The 27,097-nt window shown below is 47.1% G+C and overlaps 1 protein-coding gene across 1 annotated transcript in view; it reads right to left on the bottom strand.

Moving 5' to 3' along the window:
- Positions 1 to 16,280, bottom strand: part of LOC135977481 (deleted in malignant brain tumors 1 protein-like) — a 723,293-nt gene extending 707,013 nt beyond the window's left edge. Inside the window, exon 1 of the mRNA XM_065578743.1 lies at positions 16,014 to 16,280. Within this exon, the coding sequence (XP_065434815.1) occupies positions 16,014 to 16,224 (211 nt within the window). The 5' untranslated portion in view covers positions 16,225 to 16,280. The remainder of the gene's footprint in view (positions 1 to 16,013) is intronic.
- Between the last annotated feature and the right edge of the window lie 10,817 nt (positions 16,281 to 27,097).

Raw genomic sequence — 27,097 nt, 5'->3', positions numbered from 1 at the left:
AAATTCCCTTAGTTCCCTCTGATCTTTGCTCAGTAGGTGGCAACTTTCTTGGTTCACCTGGGTCCAGTGCAGGAGCTCCCAGTGTGAGATAGTTCCTGGCACTGGTGGTTCTGACTGGAGCTGTCCCCTGAAGTGTGGTGTTATAATTTAATGGAGATATCCCATCTCCTAGAACTGGAAGGGACCTTGAAAGGTCATCGAGTCCAGCCCCCTGCCTTCACTAGCAGGACCAAGTACTGATTTTCCCCAGATCCCCAAGTGGCCCCCTCAAGGGTTGAACTCACAACCCTGGGTTTAGCAGGCCAATGCTCAAACCACTGAGCTATCCCTCCCCCCGCGTTTATCTATGAGCCCAACGTGAGATTCCAGCTGATCAATTCACACCACACTAAGCAGGCTGTGTGTGGGGAGGGGATGGGGACGTTCTCTGTTGGTGAATATTGTGATGCCCCCACTGGCCGCGGTTCGCCATCACGGGCCAATGGGGGCGGCGAGAAGCCGCGGCCAGCACATCCCTCGCCCGCACCGCTTCTCCCCACCCCCATTGGCCCGGGACGGGTGAACCGCGGCCAGTGGGGGCCGCGATCGGACAAACCTGCCGCGACAGCAGATAAATAAAACTGGCCCGGCCCGCCAGGGTGCTTACCCTGGCGAGCTGCGTGCTGAACGTTGCCGACCCCTGGGGTAGAGAGTAGATTTGGGGCTTTCCGAGTAGGCTCATGGATATAACTGGGTACCACAGCCCCTCAGGAAGGCCAGATGGGATCATGGCAGATGGAGCTCGTACGGAAGGGACCAAGTGTTTTTCCTTAGAAAGGATTCTCCTTCCAGCAACTGTGGGGAGAAATCAGCATCTTCATGTGCTGAGGAGTTCCCTCCGAGAACCAGGGTATGGGCTGGGTAGCTAGTTAAGAGGGGCAGGGCAGGCTGCAGAGAATTCAGTTAGGAATGCAGGTAGCAGCATCTGTGAGAAGCAGGAAAACTGTGAGGTGAATTGCCCCCAAGGTATAAAGGTATCAGCTGTGAAAAGGAGAGTAGACCTCTGTTGTGAGTGCTGGGCAGGGCCCTATAGGCTTAGTTATGGTGTGTAATGGCACCAGTGACTCTGGGCTCTGTGGGAGATAGTCCTGGAAGCTACAGTACATTATTAGGAAGAAGGTTGAAATCCAGGGCTTCTGAAGTAGGTTTCTCTGTAAGGACCCCAGTTCCAGCCAGTCAAGAAGCCCTATGGAGACTCTGTATATGGATTTGAAGATGGGTCAGAGAGGGGAGCTGGAACTTTATTAAGCAGGAAGGGTCCCTTTGGTGAGGGGAGAAGCAGATGATCACAGTGGCCTTTTTGGGTCTTAAAACTGCGGATCTATAGACTCATGAGACGGGCTCCATTTAGTCAGAAGGGAACCAGATTGGCTGGTCATTAAAATTAAGTTTTCTAGTGAATTATTTTCCTGCAGGGCCCTGGCCACTTTCAGTGCCCAGGATGGATAAGTCGGGGTTGTGCAGCATCAGGCTGTGCCTGTGTGACCCCTGCCTCATTCACTTTAGAAACTGGAAGGCCTGAAGAGAAGAAGCAGGGGAACGTAGGAAGAACTAGGATGATCTTGTTAAGAGCAGTGACTGTCATTCAGTAGAGCTCAGTTCTGTTCCTGCCTCTGCTACAGACTTCACAGGTGATGCTGAGCAGGTCTCTTAAGCCAATTTTTTTGGGGTCTGATTTGCGGAAATACTGAGCACTCACAACTGCCGCTAGGGTCAAGACAAAATGTGGATGCTCAGCTCTTCTGCAGTCAGGCAGTGGGATCGGGTGGAACGAGCACAGGGCTGCGAGTCAAAACACTTTGTTTTATCCTGTCTCCGCTGCTGAGTCACTGGGTGGTCTTGGGCAAGTCACTTTGCTTATCTCTCTCAGTTTCACCATTTGTAAAACGGAGCTAATAATAATACTTACCCACCTGCTCCCTGGAGTTTGGTGAGGGTTTATTAATGTCTGTAGAGAATTTTGAACACATAAAACTCTTCAGAAATGGTGAGTATTCTGGAGTATCAGGCCCTGAGGGTCTCAGGTTGCTGCCCAATCACCCCAAATAAGTAGCGAGTTTGGAATTTTGGCTTTAATCATTGTAAGTAAAATTTTCAAAAGCAGCTAAATGATGTAGGAGCCTAAGTGCTATTTTCAGAAGTGACTTAGGCAGCAAGAGGGGGAAGTCTGTATGGTTCTTGGGCTCCTACGGTACTTGAGAAAATAGGATTTAAGTCTCTAAGTCACTTAGGCATTTTCGAAAATGTTATTCTTGGGCTTCTAAGTGCCTAAGTCACTTTTGAAATGGGCATCATAAGAGACTGCTATCTCCTGGGGTGTTATGAAGACAAATTCATTAATGTTTGTGGTGCACTCTGATACTGGGGGTAGGTAAGAATAATAGGACGTATGCATGCAATTAGACTGTATCATAATGTATATGCAGAAGGGAGGGTGGGGGACTGAATTAACATTATATAGGTAACCTTAATTCTGTTTTTTTTCTAAATCTTGTGCCTTTGGCTTTGACTAAATGAACTAAATAATGCTATTTATTTTATTTTTTTTTATAAAAGGTAAATATTAGAGCGGGTCAACAACTCAAAAATTTTCCTGTGAAGTATTTCAAATGCAGTATTTCAATTTTTAAACAGATCCATGATATTGGCATGTGGAAATGGAATGAGAACTTTTGTTTAGACTCTAACTAAAATGTTGATTAATTTCAACGTTCGGGAAATGAAACATTCAATTTTCTTTTCCAGTTTTTGGATTTACAGGTTTGCCACTTCCTCCCCCTTTCTATTTTTTCATACAATCAGAATATTATGATTAGAAGAGACCTCATGCGGTCATTAGTCCAAACCCCTGCTAATCTTTTCTTCCACTGTAAAAAGTTAGAAAAAGAAAGTAAGAAAGCCGGGGTGGGGGTGGAGGGATTTTTAGAGTTTTTTCAATTGGAAAGGTGTGAAAAAAGTAAAAAAAGCTAAGTGAGTGAAAGCACTACTTTCTCTGTAGTGTGCTACCAAAAATATCCTCAGGAGAAGGGAAATGGTGATTTTCAGCAGTTTATAATTCAGCCAAACCTGGAAGGCATCTCACTGCACTAGAGAAGGCAAAGCTTCCAGCAATCAAGGAAGGTGCGAGAGCTTCTCAAGAAGGTGCGGAGAATATTTCATAATAGAAAGTGTGAAGCAACCTCCATATTGGGAGGACAAAGTGCTGCCCCTGCTCCTCTGCCCTGTGTAAGGACAGAGTTGCTGATGATTTTCCTGGAGAATCCAGGGCTTTCCCAGGTCACAACTATTCTTTTGTGATAATATTATTTACTTAAATTTTATCTTTAATACATTTACTAGTATTATACGTGCTTTGGGATCTAGCTCCCCCTCCCCTTGCTGTGTCCTGAGGTTCCCCTGCTCTGGGGGCAGTGTCACACACTGAGGGGCTGGTGTCATTTATCCAGCATCTCTCCTGCACTTACCTGAGCAAATCACACTGGCATCATTGTTGTGTGAGCACTGAGAGGCCCCCAGGGCAGTAACAGGGCAATGGCTCAAATGGGGTTCAGTCCCTTTGCAGTGATATGTGTCTGTCCAGACAGAGCCGGTTCCTTTCCCAAAATACGCTTCTCCTGGGACTGATTCAGCGAATCCGCAGTCGAGCTGATGACAGAGAACGTTGGCATCTGGTAAATCCCAGCGTGAGTCACAGAGGGTTCCCCAGGCACCAAGAACCTGGATCTCCACCCTCCCTGAGCACGCTGTGCTGCCGTTCACCAGCCGGAATCCTGTGTACCCAGGGGAGAAGGGAGAAGGGGTTTAAAGAGGGAGGCTTGGAGCTATTTTATATTAAATAACAAAGAAAAGGAAAGTCAAGGGGATTGAGCCCATTCCCATTATATTGGATTGTTGAGGTTTTACTAGAAGCCGATAGCAGCTCTATTATCCCAGCTCCCTACAGAGTGAGATCGTTTTATTGCTGCACTAGAATACACAACACTGGGATTTTAGAGACATTGTGCCAAATTCTTACGTGAGCATATGGCACTGGCATCATTTGCATGTGAGCAAGTCTGACTCCCATGTGATTTCCTGGGACAGTACACATGGTGTGACTCATTCCCTACACACTGGAATTCCTCAGGCCAGATTGGTCCATGTCCTTCTCCGAAGTGAGCTCCTCCTGGGATAGATAGAGCTGTTCCACACTGTAGTCCATTACAGATAACACTGGCAGCTTTGAGATCAAAGTGTGCATCACAGATTGTAGCCCAGGTGTCTCCACGTTTTACTTTCACACGTCCTGAGCAGGCATTGTCCCCTCCATCCAGCTGGAGCTCAATGTGTCCTAGAAAGCCAATGAAGTATGAAAATTACAAAGGAGCCTTAGGGAGTTAGGTGTTCCACTGCCCTAGAACTTTGGCCAAAAGCCCGTCCTGGTGCAGTGGGGCAGTGCAGGCAGCAATTAGAAATAAAAAAAAAAGTACAACAAATGGAAAGAGGGGAATTCAGTAGCAATTGATATACATTGGAAGCTATGAGATGTAGAAATCGATAAGGGAAGCTAAAGCTATCATGGAAAACTCCATAGTTGGCAGGGCAAGGAACAATAATGACAATTTTTAAAGTATATTAGGAGCAAAGACAAACAAACAAACAAATCCTAACAAAGGTGTAGGCCCATTACAAATGGAGATGGTAAAATAGTTTATAATGATGCAAATAAGGCAGACGTGTTCAATAAACATTTCTGGTTTTGGATAGAAGCAGAATGTGTTTTCATACTATGTGAGGAGGGTATACCACTCTGCAATCCATTGGTAACTAAGGAGGATGTTAAACAGTATCTACTAGAGATAAACTTTTTTTAAAAAATCAGCAGGCCTCAATAGCTTATCAAATCTTGGAATAAATAGAAATGTAGGACTGGAAGGAACCTGACGAAGGCAGATAGTCCATCCCTCCACACCAAGACAGGTTTAAGTATACCTAGTCCATCCCTGATAGATGTTTGTCTAACTTGTTCTTAAAAGTCACCAATGACGTGTGTGACGGGTTCAGTCACAGAGACCCCCTTGGGACTTTCACCTGATGTTCTGAAATTACCTCTGAGCCTGTTTTCCCTGCCAGTTGGGACTCCACAACCCTGCCTTGTTGAGCCACACATGCTAGCCTGCTGCAACACAGACCAATGTATAAAAAGTAGGATTTAAGTGGTTTCAAGTAATAACAGACAGAACAAAGTAAGTCACCCAGCGAAATAAATAAAAAACACGCAAATCTAAGCCTAACACATTAAGAAACCGATCACAGGTAAAATCTTACCCTCAGAGATGTTCCAATAAGCTTCTTTCACAGACTAGACTCCTTCCTAGTCTGTGCCCAATCCTTTCCCCTGGTATAGTCCTTATTAGTTCCAGCAGACATCTTAGGTGGAAAACAGGGGTTCTCTCATGACTGGCATCCCCGACTGTCCTGCTCCTCCCCTTTTTATAGCTTTGGCACAAGGTGGGAAACTTTTGTCTCTCTGGGTCCCTACCCCTCCTTCTAAATGGAAAAATACCAAATTTAAGATGGATTCCAGTATCATGTGACATGGTCACATGTCCTGTGAGACCTCATTCTTCATTACCCACAGGCTGGCCCACACATACACAGGAAAGCTTGCAGGTAAATAAACCTTCTACATGCAATTGTCCTAGTCAATGGGAACTGTCCAGATTCTAAACCACCATTAATGGCCCATACTTTGCATAATTACAATAGGACCTCAGAGTTATACTTCATATTTGTAGCTTCAGATACAAGAATGATACATACATTCAAATAGGAGAAATATATTCAGTAGGTTATAACTTTTGTTATGATACCTTACAACAGATCTTTTGTATAAAGCATATTCCAGTTACATCATATTCACGCTCATAAGCATATTTCCATAAAACATATGGAGTGCAACATCACAATGGGGATTCCACAACCTCCCTTGTTACCTTGTTCCAGTACTTAACTATCCTTATAGTTGGAAAGATTTTCCAAATATCTGACCTGACTCTCCCTTGCTCCAATCTAAGTGGATTAATTCTTGTCCTACCCGTCATAGTGAGAGAGCCCAAAACTGGACACAGTGCTCCAGCTGAGGCCTCACCAGTGCTGAGTACAGCAGGACAATTACCTCCTCTGTCTTACTTAGGACAAATCTGTTAATAAAATCTAGAATGACATTTCCTGTTTTCAAAACAGCATCACCCATTTCAGTCTCTGATCCAATATAACCCCAGAATATTTTCTGCAGTACTGCTGCCTAGTCAGTTATTCTCCATTTTGGATTTTTTGCATTTGATTTTTCCTTCCGAAGTCTAGTACTTTGTACTTGTCTTTACTGAATTATAATTTACTCATTTCAAACCAATTCTCCAATGTATCAAGGTCATTATGAATTCTAATACTCTCATCCAAAGAGCTTGTGACCCCTCCCAGGTTTGTGTCATCCACACATTTGATGACTTGATTCTCTACTCCATCATCCAAATCATTAATGAAAATATTGACTAGTTCCAGGCCCAGGAGAGTGATTTTTTTATGTATACATAGGAACACAGTGACCAGAGAGAAAAGTGTTAAAGCAACTAAAGGCCAACAGGCATATGTCTTACCTAATCCTCATCTGACGAAGTGGGTATTCACCCACGAAAGCTTATGCTCCAATACATCTGTTAGTCTTAAAGGTGCCACAGGACTCTCTGATGCTTTTTACTAATCCTCATAATTTCCCTCAAAACCTAGGCTGGCCCAACCTATCCCAGCTACCCCTGCTTCTGGGGACTGGGTTTCAATCTCCTTCCCTGCAGACCCTGCCTCACCTCCTCTGTTCATCAGGGCTCCCCTTTCCATAGTTCCCAAGCTCTTTGTTTAATTTTCCCACTTGAAGGGCCCCTCCCCTCTCCCAAGCTAGCGGGGTTGTGCCCGGCTTGGTCAGAGGCAAAAGTTGAAAGGCCTTGACACCTGTATTGTCAGTTAAGTACCAGTGACTGGGTTCTCTGTAGCCATTGTCTGCCTTGCTGGGACACGTGGGGAGCTCCAGCGGGAGTTACTCTTTGAAATCTGGTAGTACCGGTAAATGGTAAAACAGCAATAAAAGAAACAGAGGTAACACATAATATACATAAACATACAGATATCTCCCATGGTCTTCACAGGGGTCATAGTGGACAAGCAACTGAACTAGAGCTCCCAGGGTGATGCTGTGAAAAGGCTGAGGTGATCCTTGGAGGTTTAAACAAGGGAGCAGTGAGAAGAACTGGCTGAAACGCAGGATTTCCAGCTCACAGGAAATTTTGCTATTTCAAAACTTCCTGTGAACCAGAAATCCTCTCAACATTTGTTCTGAAAGCACCAACACATGGTGTGTCCGACATGAAATTTGCTCCCAGGGACACCAGCAGATGCTGAGTGACACTGACATTCTTGTCAGTTTCACCAGTGCTAAGAGAAAAACAAAAATGCCAATTTCTCTCAGTTACCGCTGGGGCTCCCAGGGTCTGTGGCTCTTGGGCAGCCTCGCCATGCAGACTGCCTTGGACTGGGGACCCTGGGTTTCCAGACTCCTGGGCCAGATGGTATCCCAAATAGCCCACTGGCCTGGGAGCCTCAAAGCTCTGGGGTCCCCAGTCTGGAACAGTCTGCAATGCAGGGCTGCCTCAGAGCTGCAGACCCTGGGAATCGGGATCCCATCCCAAGATTTCTATTTTCCCTACTGTGGAGCTGGGAGATGAGCCCTGGTTAAAGCGGGGGACAGAAGCAACTTTGTCTGTAGAAAGTGCAAGCTGGTCTCCATATTGGAAGAGAAGGTTCAAGGTCTGGAGAAACAAGTATCAACCCCGCGTTGCATAAGAGAAAATGAAGATTTCCTGGACAGATGTCAAGATATGCTTCTGCGGGCACAACAGTCTGAAGAATCTTGTTATCATGTAATTAAAGACGGTATCTTAACACATATGTACAGGTGGGCCAAAATAAAGTTGCAAAGACAACTTTAATTCTGCCATTTCCTTGTTTTTTACTGCTCAACTTTGCAAACTTAATGTGCCTTACAAGTAAAGCTTTGTGCATAATTCCCTAGGTTTTTAAGAAAAGCAAACTGAAAAAAACCAGACCTAAATGGCACCCAAACCAAAAGTCTTGTTTCCACTGGGCGGGGGAAAGCACCAGTGCATTAATCTGTGCCAGCCCCTGCTTCGTACCTGCAGACAGGCTCCTTGAGACTATCCAGTGAGTGATGATGGGGGGGGAGGAGTGAGCGACGGAGGCAGGGCCTTGAGGGGAAGAGGCAGAGAAGGGGCGGGGCCTCAAGGAAAGAGGTGGAGCAGGAGCGGGGGGAAGAGGTGGAGAAGGGTGTGGCCTTGGGAGGAAGAGGCAGGGCTGGGGGTAGGGACTTGAGGATCCAAATACTAGCCATTAGAAAGATGACAACCCTGTGACACCCACATGGGTCATCAGCAGGGTTGTAACCTTTAGATCCACCACAGAATCCACTGCCACTTGAGCTAATGGAGTAACTGACAGTAGTAGTAGGTTGTCATCCTCTTTGTGGACCAGCAGTAGAGGGGGATCAGAAAATTTTGCTGGAGGGTTTGACAGATATTTGCTGACAGCAGGGGAATGGCAAAACTCAGGGATACTGGGTTTCATTCCAGGCTCTGGAGAGGCGTGTGTTCTGGTAGTGACAGACTCTTCTTCCCCTCTTCCCCCAAACCTAACCCCTTCCGCCTCATCCCCTCCAAGCTGTCCCTGTCTCAGTCCTGTCTCTTCTCCATCCCTTGCTCTGTGTCCCAGTCCCATTCTTCTTGTCTACACAGTTCCCGCCTCCACTTCTCAAGCTTCTCATCCTCAGTCCCAGTCTCCTTGCCAAGCCAGTCCTGGACTTCACCTCTGGCTTCCCCGGCCAAGTCCCAGTTTCCCCCCTGTTCTCTGTGCTGTCCCTCCCCTCTGGGGTGCTCATCTGATCTCTTTCTCACACTTATCCTTACCTTGAGTTGTCCTGTCTACCTCAAGCCCCAGTTTCTCTCCATGGATGCCTCATACAGTCTCAGGGTTTCTCTCTACACACACTAGTTTTTGTCAAACTGGGGTGTAAATTTACCTCGCACTAGCCTGCTGCACACTGAGTGTCCATGTGGAGCCTGCTGCTGCGCACTAACATTTCCCTAATGCTTGGAAATGGGATAGATCAAAGCACACAAGGGAACTGTTAGGGCTTCTCTTCGCTACCACACTAAATGAGTGCCACTGTATCGATGCAGCAGTGCCGATTTAGCATGTCTGGTGAAGACACATTACGTCGATGGGAGAGTGCTCTCCTGTCAACATAATTAGGCATAGACTCATAGAATATTAGAGTTGGAAGAGACCTCAGGAGGTCATCTAGTCCAATCCCCTGCTCAAAGCAGGACCAACACCAACTAAATCATCCCAGCCAGGGCTTTGTCAAGCCTGACCTTAAAAACCTCTAAGGATGGAGATTCCACCACCTCCCTAGGTAACCCATTCCAGTGCTTCACCACCCTCCTAGTGAAATAGTGTTTCCTAATATCCAACCTACACCTCTCCCCACTGCAACTTGGGACCATTGCTTCTTGTTCTGTCATCTGCCACCAATGAGAACAGCCCAACTCCATCCTCTTTGGAACCCCCATTCAGGTAATTGAAGGCTGCTATCAAATCCCCCATCACTCTTCTCTTCTGCAGATTAAATAACCCCAGTTCCCTCAGCCTCTCCTCGTAAGTCACGTGTCCCAGCCCCCTAATAATTTTCGTTGCCTTCCACTGGACTCTCTCCAATTTGTCCACATCCCTTCTGTAGTGGGGGAACCAAAACTTGATGCAGTACTCCAGGTGTGGCCTCACCAGTGCTGAATAGAGGGGAATAATCACGTCCCTCGATCTGCTGGTAATGCTCCTACTAATACAGCCCAATATGCCATTGGCCTTCTCGGCAACAGGGACATGCTGCTGACTCATATCCAGCTTCTCATCCACTGTAATTCCCAGGTCCTTTTCTGCAGAACTTCTGCTTAGCCAGTCGGTCCCCAGCCTGTAGTGGTGCATGGGATTCTTCCGTCCTAAGTGCAGAATTCTGCACTTGTCCTTGTTGAACCTCATCAGATTTCTTTTGGCCCAATCCTCCAATTTGTTTAGGTCACTCTGGACCTATCTCTGCTCTCTATCTTATCTACCTCTCCCCACAGCTTAGTGTCATCTGCGACCTTGCTGAGGGTGCAATTAATCCCATCATCCAGATCATTAATAAAAATGTTGAACAAAACCAGCCCCAGGACTGACCTCTGGGGCACTCTGCTTGAGATCGTCTGCCAACTAGACATCAAGCCATTGATCACTACCCATTGAGCCCGACAATCTAGCCAGCTTTCTATCCACCTTATAGTCCACCTCATCGAGAGGCAGAAGCTATGCTGGTGGGAGAGTGTCTCCACCTGACATAGTGCGATGTAGACACTGCTTTAAGTCAATGTAAGTTAAAGTGTTTGCGGTGAAAGGGAGGCAGTATATTCACAGTAGATTTACACCCCAGCTTGCCACAAACTAAATGTTCATGTAGATCTGCTCTCAGTTTCCTGCAACCCACCCTGGCTGCTTATTCCAGTCTTGTCGCCCAGTTAGTCTTAGACTTCCCCTACACCCTGATTCCAGATCTGATCTGTTTTTTCTCACTCACCTCCAGTTCCTCCTCACTGGAGTCCCAGACTCCTCACCCAGTCAGTCCCAGTCTCCCCAGCTTCCAATCTCCTGTCTCAGCAAGTCACAGTCTCTCCCCACCCACGCCCTGTCCTAATCACCCTGCCTGGCCAGTCCTCGTCTCTTTCCTGCTCCTCCCAGTCCCAGTCTCCTTGCCCAGCCAGTCCCCATCTCCCACTTTCTCTCCCAGTCCCAGTTTCTCTCCATCCATGAGCCTCCAGGCTCAGAATATTCCCCCTGAATCCTTATCCTCATCTACTTTCCCCTCTCACCACGGTCTGTGTTCAATTCAGGTAGCCTCCTCCCCACACTGCCTGGGCCCAATAGGTGGAAACAGTCTCCTGCATCTCAGTTCTAGTGCCTGGTGCCACTCTGGCCCATAGCAGCCAGGAGCATAATTTCAGCATAATTTTACTGGTTACACGTCTTGCCACTGCTGCAACCCCTCTTTGGAGACCATCACCTTGTTGCAGTGAAGGGGCTTGTGTGCTCCAATGATCCTCGGAGCTATGCTTTCGGGAGCTTCCTTTTTCTTCACATTTGGTATAATGAGAAGATTCTGGAAGACTTGAGAAATGCCATCATTGTTATCATCTTTGAAAAGGGAGATATGTTGGAGTGTGGAAATTATTGCCTTGCTATCTACAGCAGGGAAAATTCTCACCCGTATCCTCTTAAACTGATTACTTCCACTTGCTAAGTAAATACTGCTGGAATCTCAGTGCAGTTTCATACCATCCCACAGGACAACTGACATGATCTTCGTTGCCCACCAAATCCAGGAAAAGTCTTGGGAGCAAAATCAGGGCCTGTACATGGTCTTCATCGATTTGACAAAGGCCTTCGACTCTGTCAATCGCGAAGCCCTGTAGAAGGTGCTGGCCAGATTTGGCTGCCCTCCAAAATTTATTAAGGGCCTAAGGCTTCTACCTGATGAGATGACTTCCACCATTCTCTGTAATGGCCTGGAGATGGATCCTTTCATCATCAAAACTGGGGTTAAGCAAGGATATGTTATTGCTTCAACCCTGTTCTCCATGCATTTAGCAGTCATTTTGGTCCTTGTTAAAGACCGCATCCCCACTGGAGTTGACATTCAATAGAGAATGGATGGGCAGCTTATTAACCTTTGATGTTTCCACTCAAAGTCTAAACTCTCGGAGCGTCCACTACTGACCTTCAGTACCGTGATGACTGTGCCATCCTTGCGCACACTGAGAATGACCTTCAGTCCACACTGGAATTTTTTGCACAAGCTTACCGAAGCCTATGACTCTCACTCAATATCAAGAAAACTAAAGTGCTCCATCAGCCTGCTTCAGGCCTTGCACAAGACCAACCACACATCACCATCGAGGGACAGACTTTGGAGAGAGTTGAGGACTTCTGTTACCTCAGTAGCCAACTTTCTCAAAATGCAAAAATTGACAGTGAGATCCAGCACAGGATCCAGTGCGCAAATGCTTCCTTTGGGAAACTGCTCTGGTGTGTTTTCACAGACCGTGACCTACAGCAGGACACCAAGATCCAGGTCTATGAGATAATTGTTATTCCTGCACTCCTTTATAGCTGTGAAACCTGGGTGACCTATCAACAGCACCTTAGGAGTCTGGAGAGGTACCACCAACGATGTCTCTGGAAGATCCTTTGCATCAAGTGGGAAGATCGCTGCACTAACACCAGCATCCTCATTGAAGCTAATGTCACCAGCATTGAAGCAATGATCCTCACTCACCAACTCCGCTGGGCTGGACATTGTGTGCCGATGCCAGACTCTCACCTCCCAAAACAAGCCCTCTACTCTCAGCTCACCCATGGTGAGAGATCCCGTGGTAGTCAGAGGAAACCCTACAAAGACACACTGAAAACATATCTCAAGAAAACTCATGTGGATATCACAAGCTGGGAGGAGCAAATAACCAACCGATCTCAATGACACTTCATTCTCCACCAGGCAGTGGCCTGCTTCGAGGGGAAGTGCCTTGCCCTTGAAGTTGAAAGGGGGGAGAGAGAGAAGGAAGGAAAGAAAACGAACTTTCTCCCAGCAAGCAGCTGACCCATCAGGAAACTTCTGTACCTACTACAGGCAGTTCTATGGTTCCAGGATCGGATTCCTGAGTCGTCTCAGGACCCATATGTAAATCTGTGGTAGAGATCATCCTCGAATGGAAGGGTCACCGATGATGTTAATGCTACTGCTGCAACCAATGGAGCTGTGGGCCTACAGACAACAGCCTCTTTCACTGTGCACCCCTGATTCACTCCCTGGGCACCGTCCAGCCTGTGCACTAACTGAGGCAGGGCCCTTGGTAGAGGAGAATGTTTTGGCGAAGTTTGGTATTAATCCAACCAGAAATGAAAGGCAAAATCTGGATGAGAAGGGGTTGACAGAGACAAGGTGGCTGAGGTAATATCTTTTATTGGACCAACTCCTTTTGGTGAGAGAGATGAGCTTCTGAGGTTACACACAGCTCTTCTGTGTACGATCAAACGTTTGTCTCTCTCCAACAGAAATGGGTCCAATAAAAAATATTACCTCACCCACCTTGTCTCTCTAATATCCTGGGACTAAGACGGCTACAACAACACTGCATATAAGACGATGACTGTCAGTTTTTGGAAAGTTTTCTACTATTCTGTCAGGACAGCATCTCTCAAAAATTGCTTGGTGCAGAAACATCACAGCTCCTGTATAAAGAACAGGAGTACTTGTGGCACCTTAGAGACTAACAAATTTATTTGAGCATAAGCTTTCGTGGGCTACAGCCCACTTCTTCGGATGCAGAGAATGGAACACACAGAGAACATGAAAAGGTGGAAGTAGCCATACCAACTGTAAGAGCCAGTCAATTGAGATGAGTTATCATCAGCAGGAGAAAAAAAACCTTTGAAGTGATAATTGAGATGACCACGAAAGCTTATGCTCAAATAAAATTGTTAGTCTCTAAGGTGCCACAAGTACTCCTGTTCTTTTTGCGGATACAGACTAACACGGCTGCTACTCTGAGCTCCTGTATGTGTTTGTTCTCAGTGATATCTAGTGCACAGGGCAGTTTATAGACAGCTGAGTGGTTATTTCTGGAATAATTCTGAATGGGCCCAATCCTGAGTCCTTTATCCTGCTTCTACTCAGTCTGTACAAAGCAAACTCACATGACAGTCAATAGCTGCCTGCCAGAGTAAGGAACCCTGTGTTTGGCCCTGTGAGCAGGCCCTTCACCTCTATCCAAGGAAGATGGGGATTAGTGACAAGAATGGACATAACTATAAGGGCCATGGAAAGACTCATCCTCCTCTCCAAGCTTCAGCACAGGCATGTGGAACTACCCTGCCAGCACAGCAGGGGTTAATGGGAGCCTTTGGGCCCAGCTAGCCCCACCCCGCTGCACCTGCATCCAATTCCAGGCCTGGGGGGAGAAAAGGAGAGAGTCTGGCTCAGTTGAGAGCTGACTGGTGAAAAGGCAGGAGTATCCGCCTCCCTACCTGAGGGGAAGGATCACTAGCCTGCCAGCCGAGGCAGCCACCAGGGAGTAATCCCTGTCTCCCCAGCCAAGGAGGACTGTGGAGGAGACGTAGGAGCCTCCAGCAACTGAGGTAACTGGGTCCCTGAATCTCAGAGACATTGTGGGGTTCAGCCTCACCAAACTTGCGGCTGCTCCACCTGAAGGAGCTGGGGATCGCAGCAAGGTGCCACCCATGATCCATGAGAGGGCACTATGGGATACAAGCCACCAGCGAACAGGACTAGAGGGGCCAGGCCCCAAACAAAAGGGACAGTGATAGGAAGTATCCCAGGGCAGGGGATTTAGATCCCTGCTGGGAGGCCTCCCCTATTCAGGGGTAGATGCATGCAGGACCCTGGCCTGGGACCCGGTGGAGAGGGAGGGCCTGGCTTTCCCTACTCCACTGCCTAAAATACTGAGGAAACTTAACCTGGAAAACAAGGGGCTGGAGGTCAGGGGCACCAACCAGTAGGTCGCCCACCCCTTCAAGTGCCCTGTTACAAACCCAAACTTTATTCCCACTGCAAACGTGCAGCTCCAGCTGAGATGCAGGTGCAGTTTTACAGAAAGGTGCACAGAAGGGACTTTTGCTCTGATACCCCTTTGTGTGCAGCTCCCTCCTCCTGGTGAGGTTCAGAGGAGAGGGACTCCCTGCTGTGCACTTGCTAGGTGTGCAGCACAAGGCATTGCAATTGTTATTACCAGGTTAGGGAATTTACATTGGTGAAGGTCAATCTGTTTTCTGCAGAGTTTCAAACTCCTGGCAACGAATTTCTGTAAAGTTCATGCCCACCGAAGCTTTTTTATTTTTAAAAAATACTAAGAAATTGCATACAACCCCTCCCCCCATGTGAAGATCATATTGATGTTTGTCATTGAAACACTCACAATCCAGGAAAGGGTTGAGATTAAACACTGCCCTGAGCTCCCACTGCAAGCGGGAGCTGCTAAAGCTTTTGGAACTATGGGAAAATATTCTCTCTTCCTTGTGCTATGTCAGAGGAAGATATTACTCCCACTAAATATTAAGAAGAGGGTAGTTAAAAATAAAATTTATAATGAGTCTGTAGCTGTAATGTTAGCTACTGAGTCACAATAATACGATATTCCTGTGCTGTGTAGGGTTGAGGTATATTTTTGGCTGAGCTCTCTATGCTATGCCAGATCCACTGGGTATCAGAGGTTTTGAAATTTTCTACTACTGGTTGGTCCAAAATATGAGAAGTAACAGAGCAGACGGGGGAGTGCTCTTGGTTAAATCTAATTCTGGCCAAGCTGGGAGAATCTGCCCATTCCTCGGTCACCCTATGAGGGTGGCAAAGGGGCTACATAAATGCCCCACCCGCTGTACCTCTGTGGTTGGGTGTCTGGGTCTGGATTTTGGCATGAGTGTAACATTTTCAAAAGTGCCTCAGTAACTTAGGAGCCTAAGTGACATTTTCCATTTCAATTTTTTCTCCTATCTGCATTTTAGACCCATTCAGAGGGAAGGGGAAAGGAAATACATGACATTGAAACAACGGGAGATGAAATAATGAAAACACTTCAGTCACACAGGGAGATCCTCAGTGGCCAGTGACATGAACAGTAATAATTACAGTTCAGTAATAACAATAATTACAGAACTTGCTCTAGTTTTTGTTCATTAGGGTCACAGGCACACAACACCCTCTGGGTTCAAGCCCTTTTGTCTCAGGGGATTTGCCTTTCAGGACTGAGCTGGCTGATTCTTACCTGAACAGGTCACTCCAGCATCCTCTGCATGAACGCAGTCACTCTGACCCCATCCCTCGTTCCCGCAGTGCCAGAGAGCAGACTCGGTACCATCACAGGCAACTTCATCCAGCCAAATTGGTCCAGATCCTGCTCCAAAATGACCCCAGCCAGGGGCACTGACAGCAGCTCCACATCCCAGCTGCTTACAGACAATCCCAGCATCTGCCATGTCCCAGCGATAACTACACACCGTCCCCCACTGATCCTGGTGTTTAACCTCCACTCTCCCGGCACAGGGGCTGCCTCCATCCGCCAGCCTCAACTCGTCGGCACCTTCAAAGAGAGACACAGAGCAGGGTCAGAGCAGCAGGGAGCCCCCTCCCCAGTGTTATCACAGCAGAGTCCGCGCCCGGCAGCAGGGGATCCGCGCCCAGAGCCAGGAGAATGGGACATGCCCAGAGCTGCCTCATGGCTCCACCTGATCCCATCTCAGGGCCTCACACTCGGGGCTGTCAGTGCTGCAGCTCTCGCCATTTTATCCCCACTCTGGCGATTTGGGGTGTTTTTACCTGTCTCGTGAGAACATGATGAAAGGCACCAACTCACGGAGTTTCCCTTATTCCAAATGGTGCCATCTCCTGTCACTGTCACTGGGGCTGAAGCCAGCGAGATGCCACCATCTCCCTACAGTCTGTTGGTGTGTGAGAGATGGCAGGGAGCGGGTTTGCAGTGGGGTAACAGGGAAGCAGGAGAGAGGGTCACAAGGGAGGGGAGGGGACAGGGATCTGAAATTGGGGCAGGAGGGAGGAGTGGAGATGGAGCACAGGGTGGTCTGGAGGGAGAGGAGGGAGCATGGGGCTGGAGGGGTTTATTGAGCAGGGGGCAGGAAGGAGGGGAGGAGAAGGGGGTTTAGAGAAGGGCATCTGCATGGAGAGGTTGAGAGAGGAGGGGGTCTGGAGTGGGGGACAAGAGTGAGAAGTGAGGAGGTGGTGTGGAATCGGGCAGGAGGGAGATAGGGGAAGGGAGAGAGCAGACGGGGCAGGAGGAGGTGGGGTGGGGAAGGGTGATCATGTGTAGGGGGCAGGAGGGAGGGGATCAGAGGCAGGGCAGCAAGAGGGTGAGGAGGGGAGGGGTGTGGAGCAGAGGATGGGAGGGTGGGGAGGTAGCCTGGAGCAGGGGGAGATGAGGGAGGATTGGGGAAGATGGAGGAATCGGGATGGAGTGTGGGGGGGGTCTGGTGCCAGTGGACAAGAGGTAGGGGTGGAGGTTCTGGAGCAGGGGGACATGAGGAAGTATTGGGGAGGAGGAGGGGGCAGGATGGAAGGAGAGATGGGGAGGAAGGTGAAGGGGATTCTAGAACGGGGGCAGTGCTTCCCAGTCTCAGGCAGAGAAGTTGCAGGGGTGGGTGGGGTGGGATGGGGTGGGGTGGAGGAAGTCAGGTAAGTGTTGCTGTTTGCAAATGGCTAAACCAATCCCGTCGTGTTACGGTGACATAATTTCTGTGAATGGTTAATGTCAGATCAGAGTGAAGGTCTCCAGTATCTCTGTCTGTAACTCACCCCTAAACAGTAACAGAAGTTCTGTGTGTGAGTGTGAACTACGCTGCATTAATTAGCTCAAAGGCTGTCAACTATTTCTCAGTCAGTCCTTCATCTGTCAGAGGAACTGAACCAGGAGGGGAGAGCGAAGGCAGCGCTGGGCAATGGACGGCAGTTCCCGTCTCAGGGGTGAGGGGAGGGTAAGCGCAGTCTCCAGCTGAGCAGCCGGAGGAGTCGTGCAGTTTGGGTGCATTAAACGGTGACTTTTCAGCCTGCGATTCTCACCCCCACTCTGGCAGAGGAATAGAGGGGAGTTCTACAGTCCAAAGACGGATGGAAAAATGAGACTGGATGTTTTTTTTAACCTCACAATTTTTGTTCTACATAGCTTGGCATTACAGCCTTGTGCTCCCTACCGGAGCTTCCTCTCCCCACCTGCCCCACACATTTCCCTCTTCCACTGGTCTCTTCCCACCCACCTCCCTTGGGCTCTTCCCCCTCCTCTTCTCCCCTTTCTACCTGGCCTCTCTGCCCTGCATGTACAGGCTGCTTCTTCCCCTTCTGCCCCCACTCCCTGCAATCTGCTTTTCTCCCAGTAGCTCTGAGTTTCACCCCCTGCCCCCAGTTGTCTCTACAGCTGTTTGCATTTCTGGGGGTTGTGGAGAGGCAAAGCTGGCTGCTCGGAAAGAGGCAGTAAACAGGAACTGTGAGGAGGGGCAATCACAATCACATTTACATACTGCACCTATCATATCCTAGCTCCACTTCTGTGGCCCAAATTGGAATAATGACCCCACCCAGCACTCGGAACATTGGGGAAGTTCAGATCTCGGTCTGGGAGTGAATCCTGCCGCTTTGGTCCATCCCTGATATTTTCTCATTTGTTTGCCTGGACCCCACATCACTTTACAAATGTGTTTTCCTGCACAATGTAAACAGGTCAATAATTGTGAAACACGATCTTCTGGCAAAGACTGACCTGGTCTCTACTCAGGGCTCAGGGAGGAGAATTGGGGCACTGAGGGAAAGGGAAAAGTAGCTACATGGGGTAATAGTCCCTATATTGTAAACTCCCTTGTGTCTGTGTCATGTGAAGCAAACTCAAATTTCCAATAGAAAATAAAAAATATCAAAGGGATGATGCACATTTCCTCATCAATCAAACAAAAATACATTGAGCTGAACATGTGCTTGGCATCACTATATGACATCATCCCACAAGTAACTGGAGAGTATTTTATGCTCCCCCATGTCACTGTGTCTGCATCACGTGAAGCAGTCAAATTTCCCATAGAAAATAAGAAATATTCAGGGGATGATGCACATTTGCTCATAAATCCAACAAAAATACACTGAGCTGAACATGTGCTTTGCATCACTGTATGACACCATCCCACAATCGTGCAGTAATTTATCCCTCACGTGGTAATAATTGTCCATCCCCTGCAATGTCAGTCTGATCACCAGAAGTCACCATAAAATCCTCTGCTTTTCGATCTTGTACAGCAGTGTTATGGGCTCTAACCCCAGCACATTATATTTGAACTTATTGGGAATCTGAAATATAAACTCCAAGTAACCTGCTAGACGGTTTGGTTTGCTCAGGATTTTCTGGGTACCAGCCCCCTAATCACCGCACTGAGCTGTCTGTGAAATATACATTAGGGCAGGATTTTCTCTAAGACAATAATTTAGACGGATATTTCTGATTATCAACTTCAGTGTCAGTTTCTCAGGCTGGTGCAGCAGCACATCGGGTTCCCATGAACCAGCTACTGCTGAGCAGTTCACTGCCCTGCCAGTCACATGGATCATTCACATCCTGTTAACACCAGCCCAACAGGTTCCAATCACTGTATTATTTGAATCATATCTGGATCCCACATTCAATTTTAATCCTATTGCTAATCAGTTTGGAGTCTTTGGGCCAGATTCACATCCTAAAATGCACCAGCACATACTGATGTACCCCATGATCTGCCTCTCCCCCCCGCCCCCACCTTTGCTGTTGAGTTTGCCTTGAACTGGGACACTGCATAGCAAGGAGCCTGGAGCCCTCTTTGTGCTGGAGGAATGAGAGCAGCCCTGATGCTGGGCAGGGGCAGCCTTGAGGGAATGAAACCAGTGTGACTGTGAGAAGCACTGATACAGAACCTCTGCCATGCAGCTTGTGCTGGTCGGGCTTCTCTAGGCCCCAGCTAGGAGTCAAAGCTTCTCTGCTCCAGCAGAAACCCTGGGGGAAGGAGGCAGGGCTCCTGCAGGATAAATCTTCCTGCTGGCAGAGCTTCCGGTACCCTCATGGGCACAGAGCATTGCATACTGCACCCCAACACATGCACACACCCCTTCTCTGGGAGGAATCGGCTCTGGGTTTATTTGGATAAATCCTGCTCACTTCAAAATTGCAAAACTTCTACTGGCTTCAGTGAGTGAATGGGGGAGTGAGGAGCCAGGACTTGGCCCTTGGAGCTGTTGGATTCAGTACCAAACAGACATTTCTGTTGGATTCCAAATTTTTGATGTATTTATTGGGATTTAAAACACTAAAGCGATGCCCAGCCAAGACTGTTGGCACCCGGACAACATTGATAACACACTCAAATCCCAGCAGCATGAAGTGAAGATTTCAACAGGACCTCAGCCAGCCAGACACCTACAGAAACTCCTTCCCACCCATTTCTCATTATGTGACGCATGGCCTGTGTCCTTCCCACCCCCAATCCCAGCACCAAACAAGTGTCTTTTGCAGTGTGCCCAGAAGGTCACCAAATTTGGGCTATTTTGGCCCAAATGGAACAACAAGTTTCAGAGTCCTGGAGGCCTCACAGAGAACATCCTGCCAGCCCACCCCTCTCCTTTATAAAAAGGGGGAACCAGCTCAGGTGCCCCAGCTAACCATAGCTCTGGCCGTATGGCACGGGGAGAGAGGTGATCCCTCAGGGAGGCCAGTCCCAGGCCATTAAGGACTTTATAAATCCTAACTGACACCTTAACCTCCACCCAGAGCTGGACAGCCAGTGCAGATCCTGCAGCACGGCTGTAACATGCTCCCAGCGAGATGCCCTGCTCAGTGAGTCACTGCTATTTGCACCAGCTTCATTCTCTGAAAGGTTCTAAGGTGCAGCCCCACATTGGAGTCATTTGAATAGTCCAATCTCAAGGTAACAAAAGCCTCGATAACAGTGGCAAGGCCCAATCCCAAAAGGAAAAGTCACAACCTCCTAGCCAGGCACCAATGGTAAAAAGCTGACTGTAAAAGTTACCACCCTAGTTCCAGTTAACTCAGCTCCCCGGTGAAACACAGAGGAGACTTACCTGCTATGTCCTGAATTGTGAGGAGATGAAGCCACAGCACCAGAGTGGAGAGATGTCCCTTCATTGCCAGCTTGACTTGCTGTCCCCCCTCTCACTGCACTGTCTGCACCTAAGCACCTGCCAGGGCTCCTCTGTGTCTGACAAGTGACAACAAAGCAGTGGAAGGGAAATATATAGATTCAGAGGCTGGCATCAGCTGCGCAAAGGAACCAATAGCAAACCCACCTGCCTTTTTAGTTATTATCAGTGGTTTCATCTGTGACTTTATGGAGCTAAAACATCCAATAAAACTTGAAAGCAACAAACATCACCATATATGAGTGATGAGCCCCCTCCTGACGTCAGGTTTACCACAGCCTCAGATCATCGGGTAACCCCCCAATCTCCGGAGCCGGAAAGAAAAGTTCTGTACAAACTGTATCCATGCTGTTTCTCACCCTGATAGATTCTATATCATATTAAACATGAATTGGGAGACATTAGAGGCTGGTTATTTTATAAACTAGGAAAGAAATCTCTTGTGCCAAAGGTGATCATTACAAGAAAAATTCCCAGTATAGGACATGCCCAGTTGTAGACAAGGACAACTCACTAGAACCAGGTTGTGTCACTCAGATCAGCTTTATAGAAGAATTATTCAGCAGCATCAGAAATATTGACAGTTCTACTAATAGACCTTGAGGCAGGGTTGAAAGGGGGCTGGTACAATGTACTGGTAAAAAGTGGCTTCCGGTACCAGCCCGTATGCAGCCGATGTTAAAGCGCTGTCAGGGTTGCCCCTTTCCCCCCACCCCCAACAGGTCGCCAACATTGTGGGGGGAAAAATGGGCCCTGGGCGGTGCGGGCCAGGCAGTGCAGATGGACAGGCTGTGGGTGGCTGACCTCCACCCCGCCCCTTCTGCCCAAGGCCTCACCCCTTCTGGGGTCCCGGCTCCAGGCCCCCATACCGGTAAGTGCTTAATATTAATTTCACCCTGGCCTTGGGATTTCCTGCCTAGACCATAATTCTTAGTGGTAGAGGCAGAGCTTAGGGCTTCCTGAGTAGGCCATGACCCTCTCTTGCAGTAGCAGGATGTCGTGCGCACACCATGCCCATCAGTGCTGTCAGTAGGGGGAGGAATCCTTGGAAAAAGTTTACTTGATTCATGGGACACAGACAATTCAAGGAACAGGCACAAGGCAAGGGGCATATAGCACAGAACAATGACTGGCTGACACCACACCTACCTCCTCCTCAAGAGAAATGGAGAAAACACCTGATCCTCCTTTGAATCCCTCCTTAAGACTCTGCTCTGTTGTGAATCTGGAAAAACACTTGACAGTGAGTGACTAGCTTGGCAGGGGAGGAGGTGTGGCCTCTTCCCCTTCCTTCCCTCTCCTTATTTTTACCAAACTCCCCGCCCCAATCCTGCCATTCCCCTCACTTGGCCCTCCCCCTACTTAAATAAACAGTAATGACAAAACAGGAAATTGCACCAAAGTATTGTAAGGGCCCTACTGTCAATCAAACATTAGTCCCTCCCCTTGTCCCCTGCCCACCTGTCACAGGAAGTCCCACCCCTGGGGGTATTACTTCTGGAGTCAGGCCGGACGCATGACTGGAAGCAAGGTGTGTCATGTGACCACTCTAAGAACTCCTCCCACCTCCCTCTACCAATCAGGATGGGTTTCACCCTCTTAGGACCACCCTGAGATGTGATTTGACCAATCGGGGGAGTTCCGGGACAGGGTGACCTGTCCAGAAGTGGGTCGTGTGACCCCTCTTAGAACTCCTCCCACCATCCTCTACCAATCAGGAGGGGTTTCAGCTGCTTGGGACCACTCCCGAGAGGACATTTGATAAATCAGGGGAGTTCTGGGGCGGGGTGACCTGTCTGGAAGTGGTTCATGTGACCCCTCTAAGAATTCCCCCCAATGCCCTCTACCAATTGGGATGGATTTCAGCCACAGAGGACTGCCCTGAGAACAGATTTGACCAAAATAGGGCAGGTTCTGGGGTAGGATGAACCGCCCAGAAGACAGTCATGTGACCCCTCTAAGAACTCCTCCCACCACCCTCTGCCAATCAGAGCACAGCACTACTACCCCATAAATCCCAGCTTCGGGCAGAAGAGGCCAGCTCTTACCAAGAATGCATGTTTTAGAACTCATGGAGAGGCTGAGAGGAAACATGGACTCCTTCACCACCCCTGTGAAAACTTCAGACTTTGTTTTAACCCCGAGGGCCTTCGACCATCCCCGGAGAAAGTGCTACATCAGCAACAGTTCTGAGGAGGAGGATGGAGCGGCCGAGGGGAGCCCTTTGGCCCAGCCGTTGCTGGATACGTCAGAACCCAACCCTGAAACCCAGCTACTCGTGAGACAATCCAATGAGCGTGCTGGCCTCTCGTCGTCCATCCTCATGGTGGAGGAAGGCGAACGCAGCTCAGGGTGGGGTTAGGAACTGGGATTGTGTAAATCTAAAAATAAGCAGTTGGAACTTACACTTGTTTCTTTTCTGGAAATCTCTCAACAGCTCAACTATGCCTTTCTAGAGGCCCTGGAGGCCCTGCATCTAGCAGTGAAAATGAACTGGGCCTGCCTTGTTTTTGCTCAACGCTGATACAAATTGTTGAAGAGGACTCAGAGGATGACGGCTATGAGGAGTTTAGGAGGTGGCTTGGCATGGAACTAACTGAGCCAGTGCTACATCATGAGTGTAAAAAAGTAATGTGGACTATTGCTTATTGCTGTTTATGCTGTCTTTAATCATTGTCTTAGGGACTTTTGAAGTCTGTTTGAAACAAAGAATTAGGATGGTATAAAACCTCAGTTTTTTGGAGGTTTTCTGTCCTCTTTCTACAGAAACTATCTTGAATTGAATTGCTGCTGGACTGCAAGAGAAGGTATGCTTCCTGTTTTTAACTCTGAAAATATATATTATATAATGTCACTCTTTGGCCATGCTGTCCTTACTAAATAATGGTACCTCTCTTCATTGCAGTGTGATCTGTTTAGTGTGGAGCCAGTAACTTTAAGCTGCATTTCACCAACAGGTCAAAGTGGTAAAAACCAAAACCCATTTTTAACTATAATTGTGTTTAATACTGTTAAATTAAAAAAAAAATCAGGTATTACACAGATTGTATAGGAGTTTGATTTATTTAGGGAATAATACTAACTACAATTTTTGCTTGTTCTTTAACCCAAAGGCCCAAACACACATGGGGGGAACAGAACAGCCATGTGCCAGCAACCCTTTTTCCTGTGGTGGAAGGTAACGTTCTGCAATTGGCTTTTAAATGCATGTGGGTTTATTGAAAAGTATTTTGTTGCAAACTGTTGGTTTTAAACTGCTGCAGTTTTATAGCTGAAAACTGAAGGTATGGTATATCTCAAACTAATAGAGTATTTTTCTGTGCAAAATGGTTTTTAAATGTTGTTTTTAAAAAGCAGTTTGGTTTTTATTCTGCAAAAAAAAAGAGTTTTTTTTTTTAAATAGGGTTGTTTGTCTTCTTAAAAGAGTTGGCTTTAATGTTTAAATTGTTAGTGATTCAGAGGCCTAAGCTAGAGATAAGGGTGGATTTTTAAAAAAGCATTTTGTTGCAAACTGTTGGTTTGGTGTTTTAAACTGCTGGTCTGTGTCTGTGTCTGTGCAAAACAGGTTTTTTTGTTTTTGTTTTTTAAGTATATGGCTGCAAAGTATTGGTTTGGTGTGTTTCAAACTAACGGATTTCTGTGCACAATGTGTTTTAAAATGGATTTAAAAAGAAGTTTGGTTTTTAATTCTGCACAATGAGATGTATTTTTAAAAAATGTTTGTGGGTTGTTTTTTTTTTTTAAGTGGTAGAAATAAACTCAAAACCTGTGTTTGTTGTACAGCCTAAATGGATTATTTTGTTTTAAAACTATGACTTTTTAAATAGGAAAAGACCCTAATGAGTATTTTATTTTTTAGTTTACAAGACAGTTTCATATGTTTTATAATAATCATGTTGTCTGCTCCACAGTACAGTCAAAACATGAGAGATCCTTAGACCAGAGGGTAAACAAGCTCAAAAGAAAAAGGAAAGAGACAGCTGAAAAGGAAAATTCACAAGCATCAGTGACTGATGGATGGATGAAGCCCAGTAAATATATTTTGCTTATTGGTTTGGTTGTTTTATGAGATTGTGTATTTTAAATAAATACATAGGTGTGGGTGAGAAAAATGGTAACGTTAAGTTTTGTAAAATGTTTTCCCCCCTCATTAGACATGTGAAGCTCTCCTGACAATGCTGTAGTCGGAGCTACAGGGACACCTCCACCAGAACTGCCAAAGACCCAGGAATCTGCTTTAAGACCTTTAACAATGCCAACGCAAACCAGCACAAGAGTGCAGATGAAGCATCAGGGCAGTCTCATAGACTCATAGACTTTAAGGTCAGAAGGGACCATTATGATCATCTAGTCTGACCTCCTGCACAACGCAGGCCACAGAATCTCACCCACCGACTCCTGTAACAAACCCCTAAGCTATGTCTGAGTTATCGAAGTCCTCAAATCATGGTTTAAAGACCTCAAGGTGCAGAGAATCCTCCAGCAAGTGACCCGTGCCCACGCTGCAGAGGAAGGCGAAAAACCTCCAGGGCCTCTGCCAATCTGCCCTAGAGGAAAATTCCTTCCCGACCCCAAATATGGCGATCAGCTAAACCCTGAGCAGGTGGGCAAGACTCACCAGCCAAACACCCAGGAAAGAATTCTCTGTAGTAACTCAGATCCCACCCCATCTAACATCCCATCACAAGCCATTGGGCATATTTACCGATAATAATCAAAGATCAATTAATTGCCAAAATTAGGCTCTCTCATCATACCATCCCCTCCATAAACTTATCCAGCTTAGTCTTGAAGCCAGATATGTCTTTTGACCCCACTACTCCCTTGGAAGGCTGTTCCAGAACTTCACTCCTCTAATGGTTAGAAACCTTCATCTAATTTCAAGTCTAAACTTCCTAATGTCCAGTTTATATCCATTTGTTCTTGTGTCCACACTGGTACTGAGCTTAAATAATTCCTCTCCCTCCCTGATATTTATCCCTCCGATATATTTATAAAGAGCAATCATATCTCCCCTCAGCCTTCTTTTGGTTAGGCTAAACAAGCCAAGCTCTTTGAGTCTCCTTTCATAAGACAGGTTTTCCATTCCTCGGATCATCCTAGTAGCCCTTCTCTGTACCTGTTCCACTTTCCTCACCCAGCAGTCTTCCCTCAGAGTTCTTTGGTCCTGTTTCCATCTGCAAGTCTGAGCTTTTCCCTTCAGCCTCCTCATGTCTTTGCTCCATCATCTCCTCTACTCATCTGCTCGAACCCCCTTCTAAACTCAACCAGAGTTTTTTTTAACGGCTAAAGAGGTAATGAGGAAAAAAAAAGAGATGCCCCTGTCATAACTATAAAGGGAAGGGTAACAGCTCTCCTGTGAACAGTACTATAAAATCCCTCCTGGCCAGAGACTCCAAAATCCTTTTACCTGTAAAGGGTTAAGAAGCTCAGGTAACTTGGCTGACACCTGACCCAAAGGACCAATAAGGGGACAAGATACTTTCAAATCTTGAGGGGGGAGGCTTTTGTTTGTGCTCTTTGTTTTGGGAGTTGTTCGCTCTTGGGACTAAGAGGGACCAGACATCAATCCAGGCTCTCCACATCTTTCTGAACAAGTCTCTCATATTTCAAACTTGTAAGTAAACAGCCAGGCAAGGCGTGTTAGTTTACCTTTGTTTTCTCAACTTGTAAATGTACCTTTTACTAGGGTGTTTACCTCTGTTTGCTGTAACTTTGAACCTAAGGCTAGAGGGGGGTCCTCTGAGCTCTTTAAGTTTGATTACCCTGTAAAGTTATTTTCCATCCTGATTTTACAGAGATGATTTTTACCTTTTTCTTTAATTAAAAGCCTTCTTTTTAAAAACCTGATTGATTTTTCCTTGTGTTTAGATCCAAGGGGGTTGGATCTTGATCCACCAAGAGTTGGTGGGAGAAAAGGAGGGGGGATGGTTAATTTCTCCTTGTTTTAAGATCCAAGGGGTTTGGATCTGTATTCACCAGGGAATTGGTGAAAAGTCTCTCAAGGCTACCCAGGGAAGGGAATTAGCTTTGGGAGTGCTGGCAGCAGACCAGATCTAAACTGGTAGTTAAGCTTAGAAGTTTTCATGCAGGCCCCAACATTTGTACCCTAAAGTTCAAAGTGGGGAAGCAGCCTTGACAGCTCCCTACTTGAGGCTCTCAGACTGGCTT

Source organism: Chrysemys picta, unplaced genomic scaffold (assembly GCF_011386835.1).
Source record: "Chrysemys picta bellii isolate R12L10 unplaced genomic scaffold, ASM1138683v2 scaf1, whole genome shotgun sequence".
Lineage (NCBI taxonomy): Eukaryota > Metazoa > Chordata > Testudines > Emydidae > Chrysemys > Chrysemys picta.
The sequence above is the reverse complement of the archived record's forward strand: the minus strand, read 5'-3'. Positions and strand labels throughout refer to the sequence as shown.